We start from the raw sequence: 16,277 nt of genomic DNA on the forward strand, positions 1-16,277 counted from the left end.
TAGCACTCGTTTTTGCCGGCTGTGTTTTCAAAAATTCTCCTTGAAATACGGTGGTCTAACTTGTGTGAAAATTCGGCCACAACTCCAATTTTTTTGCACAAGAATAATAGCGATATGTTAATCAATTAATTCCATTTTTTGTAACTCGAAAAATATCCCATTCAAGAAAGCAATAAGTGAAAAAAAAACATTTTCTCCGTTTAGAGTTGTTCATATTTTGGTGCAATAATAATCGGAACACAATAGAAGTTGCATAGGCGTGATTTTTAGTTTGAGGTTAACTGTTCACAATGGCTTCCTGATTATGATTCCTATCCCTGTTTCTGGAAATAAGATATCAGGCTCTAATTCGAAGCAAGTGTTGCACCTCATATAAAACACTGGACCAACGTATATCAAAAGTGACTTTTTCATTGAAAAATAGTCAAATTAGAAAAATAGTCAAAAAAATAGTCAGACTTACAAAAGTTTTCCAAAATTCTTCATTGCTCCAAAAACTTCAAATTATACTAAACATAAAAAACTAAATTCTACTGTTTTGTGATTTTTTTTTTAGTTTGGAAAATTCCAGTCTAATGAGATAATCTGTTTGTAACCGCGAGAAATTACTGAGAATGCTAATTCGAATTGAAATGAGAGTTGTGCTTTTTTTAAAACGGCCATTTTTCTTTATTGGATTTTTACAGGAAAGTTGTTAAACATAAATCTGAAGCTCTAATTTTGTTTAGTTTATTCTGAAATTTTCAAACAAACGGAAAACTTCTTGATTATCTTTTTCAGATCTTTTTTAAATATTGATGTTCCTTTGACCAGTACTGTACATACTCGGTGTATGACGTTTTTTTGCGTCAGCGCAGCTCAACCGGTAGTGAATTCTAAAAAATAATACTCATTGTCAGGAGGGCAAGTCCGTTGATCGAATATCTTGGGATTTTTAATTTCGAATATCATTTTTTTTTCAGTTTCGATGTCAAGTGATTTCAATTCATTCTGATAATTCTTCTAATCTTTGGAATTTAGCATAATTTTTTACTCTCTCGAAATTACCCAGAAATCATCTAACTTTCCAAAGTCTCAAACTACAAAAATAACGCTAACGGTTCCACACATATTTTCCGTGTTATCTCAATGTTTCTCGATTGTTCCTGGCACGTAATTAAATGATGTTCAAGTTGGAGAACAAGAGGAGTGTGACCGATTCCAATAGCCTTGCTAACTTTAGAAAAAAAGAAACACGCGACTGTCTAGCAATCTGTGCAGATGGTTCTTGAATTACTGTTTGATAGTTTTGAAAGAGGGAGCCTATCTGAAAAGTTCTAGAACGTTCTAAAGCTTTATTCAAGAAAAAGTAAGGGATCTTCAAATTCATTAGGTTCATATGAATTTTTAATTTTTTACAGTTTTCAATTTGTCTTAAATCTTCAAGACATTATAAATTTACTGCTCCTCACCAGTTCCGATTCAAATTTCCCATCGAAATCAAAATCTCGTTCAATTACGTCACAAGATCCCATTTCTCTCTATTTCTATCTTCTCGTTTTCTCTTTCTGGTCATTATCATTCTCTCTTTAGGTCACGTAGCTTCTTCTTCTTCTTCTTCTTCTCCATTTCTTGATTCGCATTGTCTTTTTCTTCTTTTTCTCCCTCCCTTTCCGTTATTAAACCATATGATGACTCACTTTAAAAATGCAACTATTTTCTTTTGTTTTTTAATGTAGCACTGTAGTACAGAATAGTAGAGATGATAGTGATGACGTCAAATTACGGTGGGAGGAGAAAATTGAAAAAATTAGATTTATCTTGTATTTTTATGTTCATTGCTGTTTCAAGAAGCTCATATTTTTTAAACGTCACCTGGATGAAATTTTTTGTCTGAATTGTTTCAACTCTGCTGTCTGTGTGATTCAGAATACCCCGAACATTTTTTTAAAATTTTCAGCCCATTTTCATTGTTTTTTCACATACAGTACCGGAGCAAAAGGTACCTTATTTTGACTGTTTCATTTCGGTAGTAATTTTGCCACTCCCGGTACTTTTTTGTTAAAAACTGCAGACTTGATCAGAATGGAATTGTCAATTACAAAAATTATCATCTTTTTATGTTTAGTGAATTCTGGACTTTCTGTGAAATTGAAAAATTAAGAGATGCTTTTTACGTTCATTGGTGTTTCAAAAAGCTTGTATTTTTGAACGACACCTGATTTTTTTGATGTACTACTTATTTTTTTTTCTAAATTGTTTCAACTCTGCTGCCTTTAGAATTGGCTTTTGGACGCTTTTCTGGCTTCCTTTCTTCCAAATACAGTACTCGACAAGAAGGCATCATCTTTTGACTGTTTCAATTCACTGCTAATTTTGAGATTTTCGGCACTTTTGAATTACAAATAGACAGACATCTTTAGAATCGAATTTGCGGAAATATTGGACAGTTACAAAACTCGACATTTTTCATGTTTAGTATATTCGAAACGTTCCAGAGCAATATAAGTATTTTTTTTCAGAGCTTCAAATTTTACTATTTACCACTGGAAAAAAAAACAATTATAATGTTTTGCTCCGTACTGTGGATGATCCCTTTCTGGAAAATTACTGTTTCATAAACGTTAGAAAAATATTAACCCTGAATTTTCAATCGGTTTAAAGGAGCTATAGCATATCGTAAGCTTTCTAACTAATAAAAAAATAAATAAAGCCCCTCCAAATTGAATGTCACCCTTTAATAGAACGTTCTTCGAGCTGTACACATAGAATTGAACCATGGTATTGAAGGAGGATAACCAGCAGATTTTTCAAAATCTTTTTGAGAGATACAGTATGCATTTTGACGTGGCGGTGTACAATGATTAGTGGATCAAAAATATCAGCTTTCGTTAAAAACAATAACTTCTTGAAACGGCAATGAACACTTTGTAAGATGTTAACTTTCCAGATTTTGCAAAATGATTTTTCAGGAAATTTCAGTTTTGACCCAGTCCTGAAGGACAACTTTGACAAATCAAAAGTACATAACATTTTTTCGGTCAAACTTTGACCATTTCTCACTTCAATCACTTTCCTTTTTTCACTTTTAATGTACTTTTCTTTTAAAACGGTCACAATGATCTATTCTCCTCTAAAAAGTTCTTCCTCCACCCGTTTTCTTCCCAATTACCTTGCAACCTCTACCCATATTTCATTCTATACTACTTTTACTCTTTTTTGCCCCTTCTTTTGTATGTCCATTCACGTGACCCTCTCCCCTCAGTCCATCTACTACTTTCCTTTGAAAAATCGGTTTGCGCCTTCCTTATTGTCTGCGTCTCCTCGATCCCAACACTCTCTCACCTCTATTTATTCTTTGTCTTTTGGAAGGTTTCAATGTTTTTCGGGGTGGAAATATTGTCAAAATTGAAATTGCCTTCAATCGTATGTTTTTTCCTTCCGCTTGCTCACACACATGATTTCTAGATAGTTTCTCTGCGTCTCTCGATTCTCAATGCTCTCTCACTGTTTTGAAAATTAGGTGTCCCGTACTGTCACTTCGTGTCTCGACGCCTACTACCACGAAAAAAATGCCCGAGATAATCGCATCATTTTTCTCTCTCACTCGAAATTTCCATTCCGTGTTTTGCCACAAAGTGTCACTGGTAGATTGACCTACTGTTATCGAACGGTCAAACGGATTGCATCTCTTTATTGTTTCAAACTGAAATATAAGTTTAAAAGTTCGGTGCAGAAGGCTTAAACCGAAAATAAAACTATTTCATATTCTTGAGCCCTTTTTAGAGTGGTGAGTTTTTGGAATTGTTACTATTTTCATTTATTCAATTTATCTCGGTTCCTGTGAAAGGTAAGCAAACGAAACTCTTACCATGAAACGGGCTGTATTTTGTCAGTTACAAAATTTTGGAATTCTTTAACAGGGACCTAGAGAAATTGACTTAATTTTTATGTTCCGGAAGCAATAAGTTAACGGCTTTTTTCACTACCAAACTACTACTATTCAATTTCCGAATTTAAGCTAATTCAATGAAACTGTTACTTTTATACACAATTTTTTCAATTTTACTGTTTCGTTGTCCGCATAGGAGGGATAAATTAGAAAGTTTAATGATTACTCTGAGTAATTGCCTTCTCGTCTTGATATGACTACAGTATGTTTATTTTGGCACCAAATTTTCTCCTTTTTTGCTGTGATTCCTACAGAGGACTATTTCTCACGTCTTCTTTGTTCCCTTTCAGTAGAAACTACTTTTTTAGTTTGTAAAAGAGTTTTGAGGGATTGCTCTCCATGTTAACCGAGTTTTCCCATTCTTTGGTGTGCCGGTAGAAGTTTTCGGGAAGATAAAGATCTACATATTTATAATAAGATGATTATAAGTACCCAAAAAGCATCAATATTCAAACATATTTTTAAGCTACATTAATGTAAATTCTCTGTTTCAGCATTATGGATGCATGGTTACAAGTCCGTAAACCAATATTATCAACTTTGTGTTCCCATCGTTGTTAACAACGTATTATAAAAGGTTCCAGAATTTTACAACATGAAAAATTGTTTCTTTCGTTTCTAGATGTTATCTTTTCCAAAAACCTTTAAAACTTTTTCCACTACAGTTTTCAATATTTACTGTTCCAAATCTTTAATTTGATTTCTAGGATTTATATTTCCTGGCTTTTTCATCACATACAACTAGGAAATTTTTCTATCATTTTCTAACTTCAAATTGAACAGTCAGTTCTTCTTGAGTTAATTATGTCAATTTAGACATTCAATCAATACAAATATAATGAAATTTGAACTAATTGGAGTTATGAAAATTCAGTAAAATGGTACTAATTTTCTAACCAATTAAGCACTACTTCAAGTTTTGCTTATATGTTTTGATTTATCATTTTCTTCTTTTTTTTTGAGAATTTCATTTCACTGTTTCAATTAGGAATCATAATTCTACAATTTTTCTTGTTCATCATTACCTATTTTTCTCAAAAACTGCAACATCAGTACTCTTGTATATTTACAATTTGATAACAAACTTTGGTTGATAGCACCCAACCAAAAAACGTACCCATGTTTATTTTTGTCTGTTCAAAACTCCCATTTTTTATATTCTTTTGTGTTGCTTTTCTTCGTTTTTATTCCTTGTATATCAATAAAAATAGACGACGATCTATTTCTGTTTTACTTTTTTCTTTTAGTTTTTTGAAATTTTTTAACTTTTCAGATATATAAAAAGAGACGAACATGACCACAAATCTGTATGTTGTCAACGCGGCTGGGTGAGATGTTGTTTCGTTCAGATTTTGTTGAGAATTTAAGGATTTAGATCTAAATCAAGAATTAGTTAACATTCCTTTGCGAATAAGTCTTACATTTAAATGAAAGTTATCAAGACAAGTTGTTGGAATAGCTAAAAATTTTACTGTTCCACATTTTCTAGATAATTCCTAGATGATCAGAAAGAATAGTTCCTTGCACCACTCTGAAAGTTACTAATTCAAATTTTTCAAACGTAATTTTTCAGAAGACGAGCAATGGATGCTAGAACTCGTGAGCTTTTGGATAAAGATTCCAGAGAAATACAGACGATTTTAGTGATGGGCGGTATCACTTTCTTCATTACAATCGTCATGTTCTTGTCGAAAATGGATGTGAGTTTTTATTTGGAAACTGTATTTAGGAACTATAGAAATTTGCGAGCATGATACCGACACAACGGTCCAAAATCCAGTCAGGAAACGCGCACAGATAAATTTTAAGCCAGAAGTTAAATTTCAAATTGGTCGAGAGTCGCTCTCAGATAATTATTAAATCTTATAGTCAAAGGAAGGAGTTTAGTTTCATTTTAACAAAAATAGTTTAGTCTAATTTCTTCCGTTTCTTCGAAGTTTGATTTTCTATAAATTAGAATGAAACAACAATAAGCTGGTAAAATGAAAAACTTCGACGAAATTAGGTCAAATTTGTTACGAAATTTTGAAATACAGTAATCGAAAGCGCATGGGGTTTTTTTCAACTCGTATCGAAAAAATTGAAATTAGTGACTGAAACACATTTCATGAAACAGTAATATTCAAAGCACATTGGTTGGAAAGAACTAAAATAGTCGAGTTGGCGGAATTTGAAACTGATCTGAGACAGTATTCTTTCTTTCTGTTTGAAACGCTTAGTTTTCAGGATTTGAATCAAGTTCAGGAGTTTTGAGAATGGATGGGTTGCGTCTTGATTTTCAAGATTTAAAAAATCTACTGTTCCGACTGTAGCTCAAAATAATGTATTTTTTAAACCGTTTTTAAAGTTCAGAAATGTTGATTTGAGCATTGGATTTTTGATGAGAATTTAAAAAAAAGGATAATTGAATGTAATCCTATACTTGCACTTCCAGCTCATTTAATTCAATTTCTATAACAGGAATCAAAAGTCTGTCAACTGATAGAATGTTTGCCATTATTTCATTAAGATTTTGTAGCTTACAGATTTTGTTATCTCTTATCGAAAGTGAGATAAATGAGCTTGAAGTGTTAGTACAATGGTGTTATTCATCAAATCAAAAGCCTCGTATAAAGCACAGATGAAAAATTAAAAATTAGTAACTGAAAAGTACTTTATGAAACAGGAACGAAGGAAAAAAAAGTCGACGTTTCTCTAAAGTCGGGAAATGCTTATTGGAGACTTTCGATGCAGATAAAACAAGGAAATTCGAGTGTAATTTCCCTTTTTTCTCTCATAGAACGCACTTTCTATACTTACAGTTTGTTAAAGAGATATCTAAAAACTATCAACTGATAAAATGTTTGTGATAATTTTATATAAGTTGACAGATTTTGTTACCTCTTAAAAGATAATTGAACTGAAAGTGCAAGTAGAGGATATAGGCAAATTACACTCAATGTCCTTATTTTATCTTCATCGAAAATCTCCAATAAGCATACCCGAACATCTTCAAACAGAATCGAATCGTTCATGAAGCGAATCAATCAAAATTGGTCAGTGGAACAGAAAATTGTTTACGATTTATGTTGTTTCCAATTAGAGAGAGAATCATCACGTATCACATGTTTATACGATCCGTCCACTTTCAGTTTGTCTCAATTAATACATTATAATCCCTTTTTCTATCGATCTGTTTTTGTTTTCTTTTTCGTTTTTTGCGGTTTCAAAATGAACACTTTTGATGGTTTCATGTTTTTTAGGAGATTCTAATCGTGGTGATCCTTGTGGGTATCTCTCGAATTGAGTTTGTCCTTCGAAAATGCTAATCATAGAAATCGCTATTTCAAAATGTTCACAACAAGTGAATATAAATTTCGTCATGTATTTTAAGCTTTGTAAACTCAAAAACAGTGAAATTTTTTCAGATGTCCGCTGACAACGTAATGAATTATGCACCAATCATTTGGCTTGTAGGAGTGATGATTTTCGGCGCAATCATCAATTTTGTGAATTATTACAAAAGCAAAAAACGGCAAAAGGAGCTGGATAGATTGACATTGGTGAGCAATTTTTTACTGTTTTGAAAAGTTTGTAAAGATAGACATTCAAACTAGAAACCACTCCTCCGTGTATCGCAGCTAAAATGCATAAACTTCACCTTTTTAGTGGAGAATGACCTAATTCAGGTGCCTAAAAATATGCTTAAGGTTTGTTCGACTGTCCTGGAATTTCCTCTTAATTACGAACTTCACCCTGATTTGGTCATTTAAAACGGAAAACTGTTAAAGATGAATTATTTATTTTTGCTTCAAAGAATACCTTTCAGTTTCGAAATTTTATTGTTTTTCAGGAAAGCCTTCTGGTCAATATGTCCCTACCAGAATCGTTCCCCTGTCTTCTACCGGGACCCCATGACGAATGTTGTGGTGGAAGAGGGATCCCACAACGGCCACTACCAACTTATGATGAAGTTGTGGTGCTGGATGAGGTAATCTTTCTTGCAGTTTCAGAATCTCTAAATATTTTGAATCAAATTCTGTTTTTCAGTGGGCATGGGATAATTTGATTTTATATTATGCAATTTCAGACCCAACAAAAACAACCAGACCCGGATACCGTATCCCAGACGGCTCCACCCGACTACTCGACAGCTTTGTCGATGCTCCATAAGTCTCCCCCACGACCTACAGGAGCTAATAACGAATAGCTTTTTTTTTCATATTTTTACTGACTTTTTTTTTGAATTTCCCTCCATTCAATACGGTTTTCACCCCATTCGCGGGTACCCCTTTCTCTCTCTGCCCCAAAGTCAGACTGTTTTTTAACTGTCCTTTTCCTCACGCTTTCGTCATGGTTTTCAATTTTTTTTCGGTTTCATGTTTTTCGTTTTAGCTCATCGAAAATGAATTTTTATTAATTTTTTTAATGATACAACAATTGCAGTAGATTCTCAACCGAAACAAGTTTCTAAATTGGAAGGACAGAAATGAACTTATACTTTGACACAGACTCTACAGTAATCAGATTTTATGGAATCAGAGTTTCATTCCCTGTTTTCATTTCACCCGCCGCTGTTGCACGACAGGCGCCCAAAAATTGTGCTTAGGGTCTTAAGGAAGGCCCAGCTATGAAGGATTTTATGCGAAGTGTTATAACCTCCACAAGGTTATCCTTTTCCATGTACCGACATTTCACAGGTTCCGCGCGCTACTATGAAAAGCGAGAGAAAGGGCGGGGCTTAGGAAGTTGAAATTTTTTGTGATGAGAATTTTGGTAGAAAAAGATAAATAGCAAAAGCCAATAGAACATCTATCAGGGGTTTGCAAAAGTAATGCGCGTTTTTGATGCAACTTCCTTTTATTGTAAAACCAAAACAAGAGATCATCAATCAATAAGATATTCTCCATTATTGTTCACTACTTGCTGCCAACGTGTGCGCAATTCAGCGATGCCTTTCTCGAAGAACTCCTCTGGCTGTGCCTCGAAATAGTCCGCCACCCAAATTTGCACTTCTTCACCGCTTTCGAATTTTTTCTCGGCCAGATGATGTTGCATGGATCGGAATAGGTGATGGTCCGATGGTGCCAAATCGGGAATATATAGCGGATGAAGCAGCACTTCCCAGCCCAGCTCCTGAGTTTTCTGCTGAATGATTTTTGCAGTGTGTGGTCGAGCGTTGTCATGGAGCAAGAGTGTTGTCGAAGTGTCCACGCCTTGGCGTTTGAAAGCTTGGTCCACACGGTCCAGCTGATCTTTGTAAAGGTCCGCATTCACCGTTTGACCAGGTCTCAGAAGTTCAAAATGCACGAGACCTCGTGTGTTCCACCAGACACATATCATCACCTTCTTTCCGTGGATGTCCGGTTTTGGAGTCGGTTTCGGGGTCTCGCCAGGACTCAGTCACTGTTTTTTTCTCCCATTATTGTCCCACTGAATCCATTTCTTATCCGATGTCAAAATCGAATCAAAGAAACCACGATTTTTGGAGCGGCGCATCAGAATATTGGCAACTTCAACACGTCTTTCCTTGTTCGAATCGGAAAGCTCATGAGGGACCCATTTTCCACATCTGTTTGTCTTTCCGATTGCATGCCAATGTCTGGAAATTGTGGAAAAATCGCAGTCGAACTGCTCCGAGAGACTGAGAGTAGTTTGGCAAGGATCCACTTAAATTGCTGCTCTCAAGGCATCGTTGTCCACCTGCTCTGGACGACCAGGGCGCGATTCATCTTCCAATCTTTCATCTCCGCTCCTAAAGCGCTGAAACCAGCGGCGACACTGACTTTCGGATATAGCTTCTTCACCGAATACAGGAGAAAGTGAGCGGTGAGCTTCGGCAGCCGATTTTCCTTCCTTAAATTGGTGCCACAAAAATGCTCGAAGGCATACTTGTAACGGGTCGGGCCGAGCCGGGCTTTTTCCGGAATTTCGGAGGCCCGGCCCGGCCCGGCGGGCCCGTCATTTCACTAGTTTCGAAATTTTCAAAAAACACATAAGGGGGACCCTTATGTGATTTTTTTCGACCAAAAAAATTTTTTTCGAGTTTTTCTATCTTTTTTGATCAGACAGACAAACAATCCGAAATACGAAAAAAAATGGAAAAAAATCATATTGAGAGCTCAAAATTTGGCTCAAAAATACAGAATTTTTGACACCGGGCCTTCCGGGCCGGGCCCGGGCCTTGAAAATTTCCTCAAGCCCGGCCAGGCACGGAATTTTACAAGTATGATCGAAGGTGAAATTTTTGGTCGGACATCTTCTAGAATGTTTTTTTCACAGAAATCAAATGAAACAGCAATATAATATATCCAAACCCATCATAAATGTTCTATTGGCTTCTGAAATTTATTTTTTTCAACCAGAATTCTCATCTCAGAAAATTTCAACTTCATAAGCCCCGCCATTTCTCTCGCTTTCCCCTAATAGAAAGTTTGAAGCGGTAATTTCGCGAAAATCATTAATTCTGGAAAATGAAACAAGGAGATGAGGCAAATCATACTTACAACAGGTAATGCTTTTTTCAGAATTCTCTCGGGCCCGCCCAAGTTTCCAGTAGTACTTTTTAAACACAAAAATCTCCCTATCTTTCTTTGAAAAATGAATTTTCCAAAAAATTCTTAAAGCGGGTATCTCGAGCGGAACCCTGTGTAAATGTTTTGAAATAGTGAATTGACTGAAGGGAAAATGCCACTAACAGGATACAATTAAAGCCTAATAATCGTTTCCAGCAAGCTACAATTTTTCCAACTCTCTCATCCCGGAAAGTTACCTACATTCGATGTTGTCATAATCCTGAAACAGAAAAAAAAATATTTTTCACCCGCCGGGGCATGCAACGGGCGTCCAAAAATTATGCTTAGGGTCTTATAGAGTGCCCAGCGCGGTCTCAAATTTTCAATACCGTGACAAACCGAACCATCAGCGGCGTCACTTCATGTTTTTCATGTGCCGACATCTCACGGGTTCCGCGCCCTACTATGCAATATAGGGAAAGTGGGTGGGACTTGCAGCTCCCTCTTTTATATTCAAACTTTATTCATGAAAAAACTAATAAAAAAGGAAACAAGAAAAAACAAAAAGGCAGAAAATGAAATAAACACACAAGTTAGATCGAATATCGATTGGTACTAGTTGACCTTTTTCTCACTTCGATACTTTTCTTTTCCGCCTCGTTGAAGATACGATTTGTGGAAGAAATTGGCAAAAAGCACAAAATAGGAAAGGCTCAAGCCAAATGTGGAGTTGAGGGCGAACATTGGAGTGTCGCAGGTATACTGGAATATATAAAAATGTTAAATGAAACAAATGTAACAGAAAAAATTTCAGTTTCAGAAAACTGATATTTTTCACTTTACTTATCTCTAAGGCTAAATCCTTTCTTGGCTTATAAAAATAAAAATAAATTGTTCAAAAATACCTGATTAGTTGCCAGTGAGTAGTACATCAGAGTGCATCCATAGATGAAGCACACGAATTGAGTCAACTGGAGCACAGTGACAGCCATCGAGATCTTTGCTGGCAGTTTGATGTTCATCGATCGGATGAAATAGTATCTGAAAATTTTTGAAAATCAAGTGACGCTGGGAACAAACACTTTGATTTCTGGAGTATATAATCAGATTGTAAAACAGTGAGAAATATTTTCCACACTTTTCAAAAATCATTCTCGAACAAGCAGAATTTAAACTAGAATAGATTTTTTCAAAATTCTTACAAGGTTGGTGAAACCGGAAAACAAAACAGACAATTTTTAGCCGTATTCAAATTCAAAACTTTTTTCGAAAGGCCTACAAAAACCCACGGATACATGAATGCATGTACAAACAGGTTGACAATGGCACCGACACGAATTTGAGACGATGGAGTTGGATAGGTGACACAGAAGAAGAGGAATGTCGCCACGTGGTGATACCTGAAAATGTTGGAAATTCTGACAAAAAAAAATAATAATAATAATAGGTCTACCCAAACTTTGAAATTATTTATTTCGGTTCCTATGGGAGGTATCAAAAATCTGGCAACTGATGAATAATTTATCGTAAAGTTACCAACATTTTATCAGTTGAAAGTTCTTTATATCTTTTGAAGGAACCGAGATAGTTGACTTCAAATCGCACGTATAGTGTATATTAGAGCAAATACGGTAATGGGTTATTCGGGTGCAGCAAAAATGCAAGCTACAACATTTTCTGGAAACACCATCACGTCAAAATGCAGACAAAAAGTCTTCCGTCGCCCCTTCAAAGATTCTGCTTCCCCAAAACTAACCAATGCAAGAAGATGAGTGGTTTCTTGCGAAGCACCAAGAAAAATGTGTCCACAAACTCCAAAGCCTTTGACAGAACCGTCAGAAACAGCCAGTATTCCGCTTGACTTGGAAGAGTGGACAACGCCTCACAGCCACATCCTAAAATCAATTTTCAGTCTAAACTTTGCAAAAATTAGGGGAATTCCAACCATAAAGTCCGAATCGTCGAATCTGTTCAACCATGAACGGAAACATTGCCCATGATCCGTAGATTGAGAAAACGGAGAGGAAGAAGTTCCAGAAGCGAAGTGCATTTGTGAGCTTGAATGGTTCTCGATCCCTCATGCATCTTTTGATGGAGAAGATCACGATGACATAGGCAATGGTCATCTGTAAGCGTTATTTTACGAATTTTGCGAATAAAGATTTGATAAAAGTTTCTGACTATGAAATTTTGAAGGAAAAAATTCCTTCTAAATTTTCTGTGTTTTCACCCGCCGTTGCTGCGACGGGTGCCCAAAAATTGTGCTTAGGGTCTTGAGGAAGGCCCGGCAAGAGATAGACTAGCAAAGAAGGGCGCCCCAGGTGTAGGTGTTTTCCATATACCGACATATTCCGGGTTCCGCGCGCTGCTATGGAATGCGTGCAAAAGGGGCGGAGCTTGTTGGAAATGTTTTTGCGCTATGAAAAAGAAAGATATTTTGCTGTAAGATACCTGAACAAAGAGTCCGAAGTGCTCATGAATAAATTTCCGTCCTCGGATATGGGGAAAGATTTCGTCTCGATTCGCCAGAAGACTCCATAGTTCGTTTGCATCGAATTTCCATTTGAACACGTCAGCAATCATTGTTTTTGAAACACGGCAAGCGTCTGATTCACAAACAGCACTTCGATGGAAGATGTCCGTTGCGAAATAGTTCAGATACATCCTCCTCTCTCCTTATGGTTTTTCTAGAAACAGCTGATGACGTGGTGGCTCGTGGATGGCTGGGAGGCGGCGATGGTTGGATGGAATCGGGTTGCCAGCGTGTTGGAAAATATCTATGTGGAGAGGAAAGAAAAAAAGGTTCTCACGGGTTTATTAGTATTTTGGAATGCTAATTTTTACGGAGGGGGGGGGTGGATTCTGTGTCAAATGATGGAAATTAAATTGTTAGTGTTAGAAAACAACGAGTGTCTAAACAGAGCAGAAGGATACTGTAAGAATCTCAGCTTGACAGCTGCGTTTCTCACGGAACTTCCCGATTCTTGTAACCCTAATAATTATCGATTTTCAGGCTCCACTTCGCTACACTTCATTTCGCCTGGACTCGCACACGCCCCACCCAATGTGACACCTACAGTAACCCCTAAAGTTTCCGCGGGCAGAGTAATCGCACCCCACCGCACCGGAGGATGACGCCGCGAGTTGCACCAGATTTGACCAGGTCGAACACAAAGTGGCGGGAACCTGGAGAGTATGAAAGGAGAGCGTTCCCTCATTCGAGAGGAGACCCGACTCTAATTTTGCTTGCGGGACCTTGTCCCTTTTCCCTCCCTTTTCGTTTTGTCCCCTTTATTCTTGTAACCTTTATTGTAAAACGTTTGTAAGACTAATAAACTAGTAGTTGAATAGAACCCGTGTTAGTTGTGACTTTCAGGTAGCATAAACTGATCAGGTAGCCTTGCTCCTTTTCTGGTAGCAGCGAGTTACGTTTTAATTGAGAATTCCCCTCCTATAACGGTTAAAAGTCCACATATCTCTTTTCGTGCGTTCTAGTCAATTTTAGTCTCGTTTTACTTTACTCATTTTCTCTCTTTAGTCTCACTAAGTCGACGTAGTGTTTCTTTAGTAGTTTTGTGTCGTAGAATACAGGGTTTTGAGTTTATTAGGTGAGCAGTAGTGTACCCATAAGCAAATCGGTCGGTAGGGAGTGTTTAGAGGGCTTGTAAGCTCTCGTATCTCCTCCCTTTCCCCTTTCTTTGTTTTCGTTTATTTTTTCCTTCTTTGAGCTTACAATGGTGTAGCGTCATTGGAGGTGGCCGTAAAAAGCCGTCTCGGCGCAGTGCTCGCAAGCTCTTTTCTTCTTTCTTAACCTTTATAAAACATACTTGCTATCATGCACTCTTCGGTGCATGATGCGATTGGAGGTGCTCACTCTACATGTTTGGACGATCGTTCGGAATGTGCCGATGCAGAAGGACCGCCGAGAAGGGACGTGTCAAAGGAAATGCCCATGATCAACAACAACAGTGATGAGGAAGTCGTGAAGAATGTCAAAAGCAAACCGGGAAAGGAATCTTCCGGAAGGACGCGAGTCTGATGAGGAAGGAGCTGCATCTGAGGTCGTTACAGATGTGGGACGCACTGAGCCGATGCGACAGCGTGAAAGCAAAGGTGTGCAACAAAGGAAGCCCATGATGATCACATGGACGGGCGTAGTTTTCAGGCATTTTCGAAAAAAAACAAGATCACTGTTTCAGGACATTATTATCAAAATACCTCTTTGCAATTAGAGATTTTTTGGAAGTTCACAATATTGCCGAATGTTTCAGTTACATAAATTCTTTGACTGTCCATCCCGTTAATATCGAAAATTTCCAAAATTTATTCACAACCAGATCAGAATTCAATTCCATAAATCCCGAGAAATTTTCGGATTCAAGTTCAGGTCACAGTGTGAAACGAAAATAAAAATTCAGTATTGCACATTTGGTCGACCTGAAAAAATCTGAACTAGAAAAAAAATTGGTCAAAATGTGACATACACATTATCAGTTGGACGAATTCTGTTATCTCTTATGGGAATCAAGCTAACTGAGCTCAAAGTGTTTCCAATACTGATAGTGAGAGGTTTTCAAATAAACCACAGGATACCGTCGAACAATTCCTGATAATCCCAAGAATCTTTAAAGCATTCTCGAAACGGACAATGTCGAAAACTTTCAACTTGCTCTGTTTCATGTTTATTGTAACTTCTAATACAATGTTTTTAATACATTTGGTGTCCATTCAAACCATTACTTACTAAACTGATAAAAAGGGTGATGTGGAAGAGGATCTGTGAGGTGAAGTGGAAGAGAAACGCCGGTGGCCGTGGCTAAAAATCCCACAACGACAACTACAGTAACCTAAAAATTCTTCGAGTGTTTTCAGTCAATTTTTTCACTATCGAAACTTCAAATTTTCAGAATTTTTAAATGGAAAACATTTTTAAACAGAAAACTCGACGGAAAACAACAACGAGAAAATGAATCCGGGAAATGAAAACATTTTTAGGTTACTGTAGTGGTCGTTGGGTGCCCTTCGGCCACGGTCTGTTTCTTCCATAGCTCCGTTTTTTTCGCACCAGCATAATGCAGTAATGTAATTTTGCAGTAATAATTATTTTTTAACCTTCTGACTCAACCCTTGTTCAGGTTTTCAGAACTGTTATTTTTTAAATTTCACAAGAAAAATGGAACAATTTCTGATAATCCCAAGAATCTTCAAAACATTCTCGAAACAGAGAATTTTGACGTTTTTCAATTTTCACTGTTTCACTGTCATTTTGAAGTTCTAATCTAAAACACTGTTTGTTAATCCGAGTACTCCGTACTTGTAAAATTCCGGGCCTGAGGAAAATTTCAAAGCCCGGGCCCGGCCCGGATGGCCCGGTAGCAAAAATTTTGTCATTTTGAACCGAATTTTGAGCTCTCAATACAATTTTCTATATTTTTTGTGCTTTTTGGATTGTTTGTCTGTTTGATCAAAAATATCAAAAAAAAAACCCGAAAAATTTTTTTGATCGAAAAAAAATCACATAAGGGTCCCCCCTTATGTGTTTTTTCAAATTTTCAAAACTTGTGGAATGACAGGACCACCCGGGCTACAAGCTCCGACTTCACAAATCTAGAAAAATTCAATGGTAATTATGCTTTACCGTAATCCTACTTTCTTGCCAGCCCAAAATCAAACAACAAAACTCGTCGACTACGATTTTCCGACGCGGTGTTGAGGCCAATCGCGAAATTGCTCGGTTTCACATCTCGATGCACGAATCCGCGGTCATGCATCGTTTTCAATCTGGAAGGGATTTTAAAAATTTCTGTTTCAAGCAGTTTGGATCCACTCAATTTTCAGTTTCAAGAAGTTAT

At 36.8% G+C, this 16,277-nt stretch overlaps 2 protein-coding genes and 1 non-coding gene across 3 annotated transcripts; 1 reads left to right on the top strand and 2 right to left on the bottom strand.

Moving 5' to 3' along the window:
- Positions 1-5,224: 5,224 nt before the first annotated feature.
- Positions 5,225-8,120, top strand: CBG20027 (the record flags this gene model as incomplete). Its single annotated transcript, XM_002633902.1, has 5 exons — positions 5,225-5,259; positions 5,505-5,631; positions 7,339-7,473; positions 7,764-7,901; positions 8,001-8,120. The coding sequence occupies 5 exons, from the start codon at positions 5,225-5,227 to the stop codon at positions 8,118-8,120; spliced, it is 555 nt and encodes a 184-aa protein (XP_002633948.1).
- Positions 8,121-11,040: 2,920 nt separating this feature from the next.
- Cbr-elo-7 lies at positions 11,041-13,089 on the bottom strand (the record flags this gene model as incomplete). Its single annotated transcript, XM_002633901.1, has 6 exons — positions 11,041-11,187; positions 11,331-11,466; positions 11,715-11,825; positions 12,182-12,320; positions 12,371-12,551; positions 12,877-13,089. 6 exons carry the CDS (start codon positions 13,087-13,089, stop codon positions 11,041-11,043), a joined length of 927 nt encoding a protein of 308 aa, XP_002633947.1.
- Positions 12,650-12,717, bottom strand: CBG25133. Its single transcript, XR_006672603.1, has one exon. It is a non-coding gene; the product is annotated as an RNA transcript CBG25133 (non-coding RNA).
- Positions 13,090-16,277: the final 3,188 nt, after the last annotated feature.

Source organism: Caenorhabditis briggsae (genome assembly GCF_000004555.2).
Source record: "Caenorhabditis briggsae complete genome, chrIV, whole genome shotgun sequence".
Lineage (NCBI taxonomy): Eukaryota > Metazoa > Nematoda > Chromadorea > Rhabditida > Rhabditidae > Caenorhabditis > Caenorhabditis briggsae.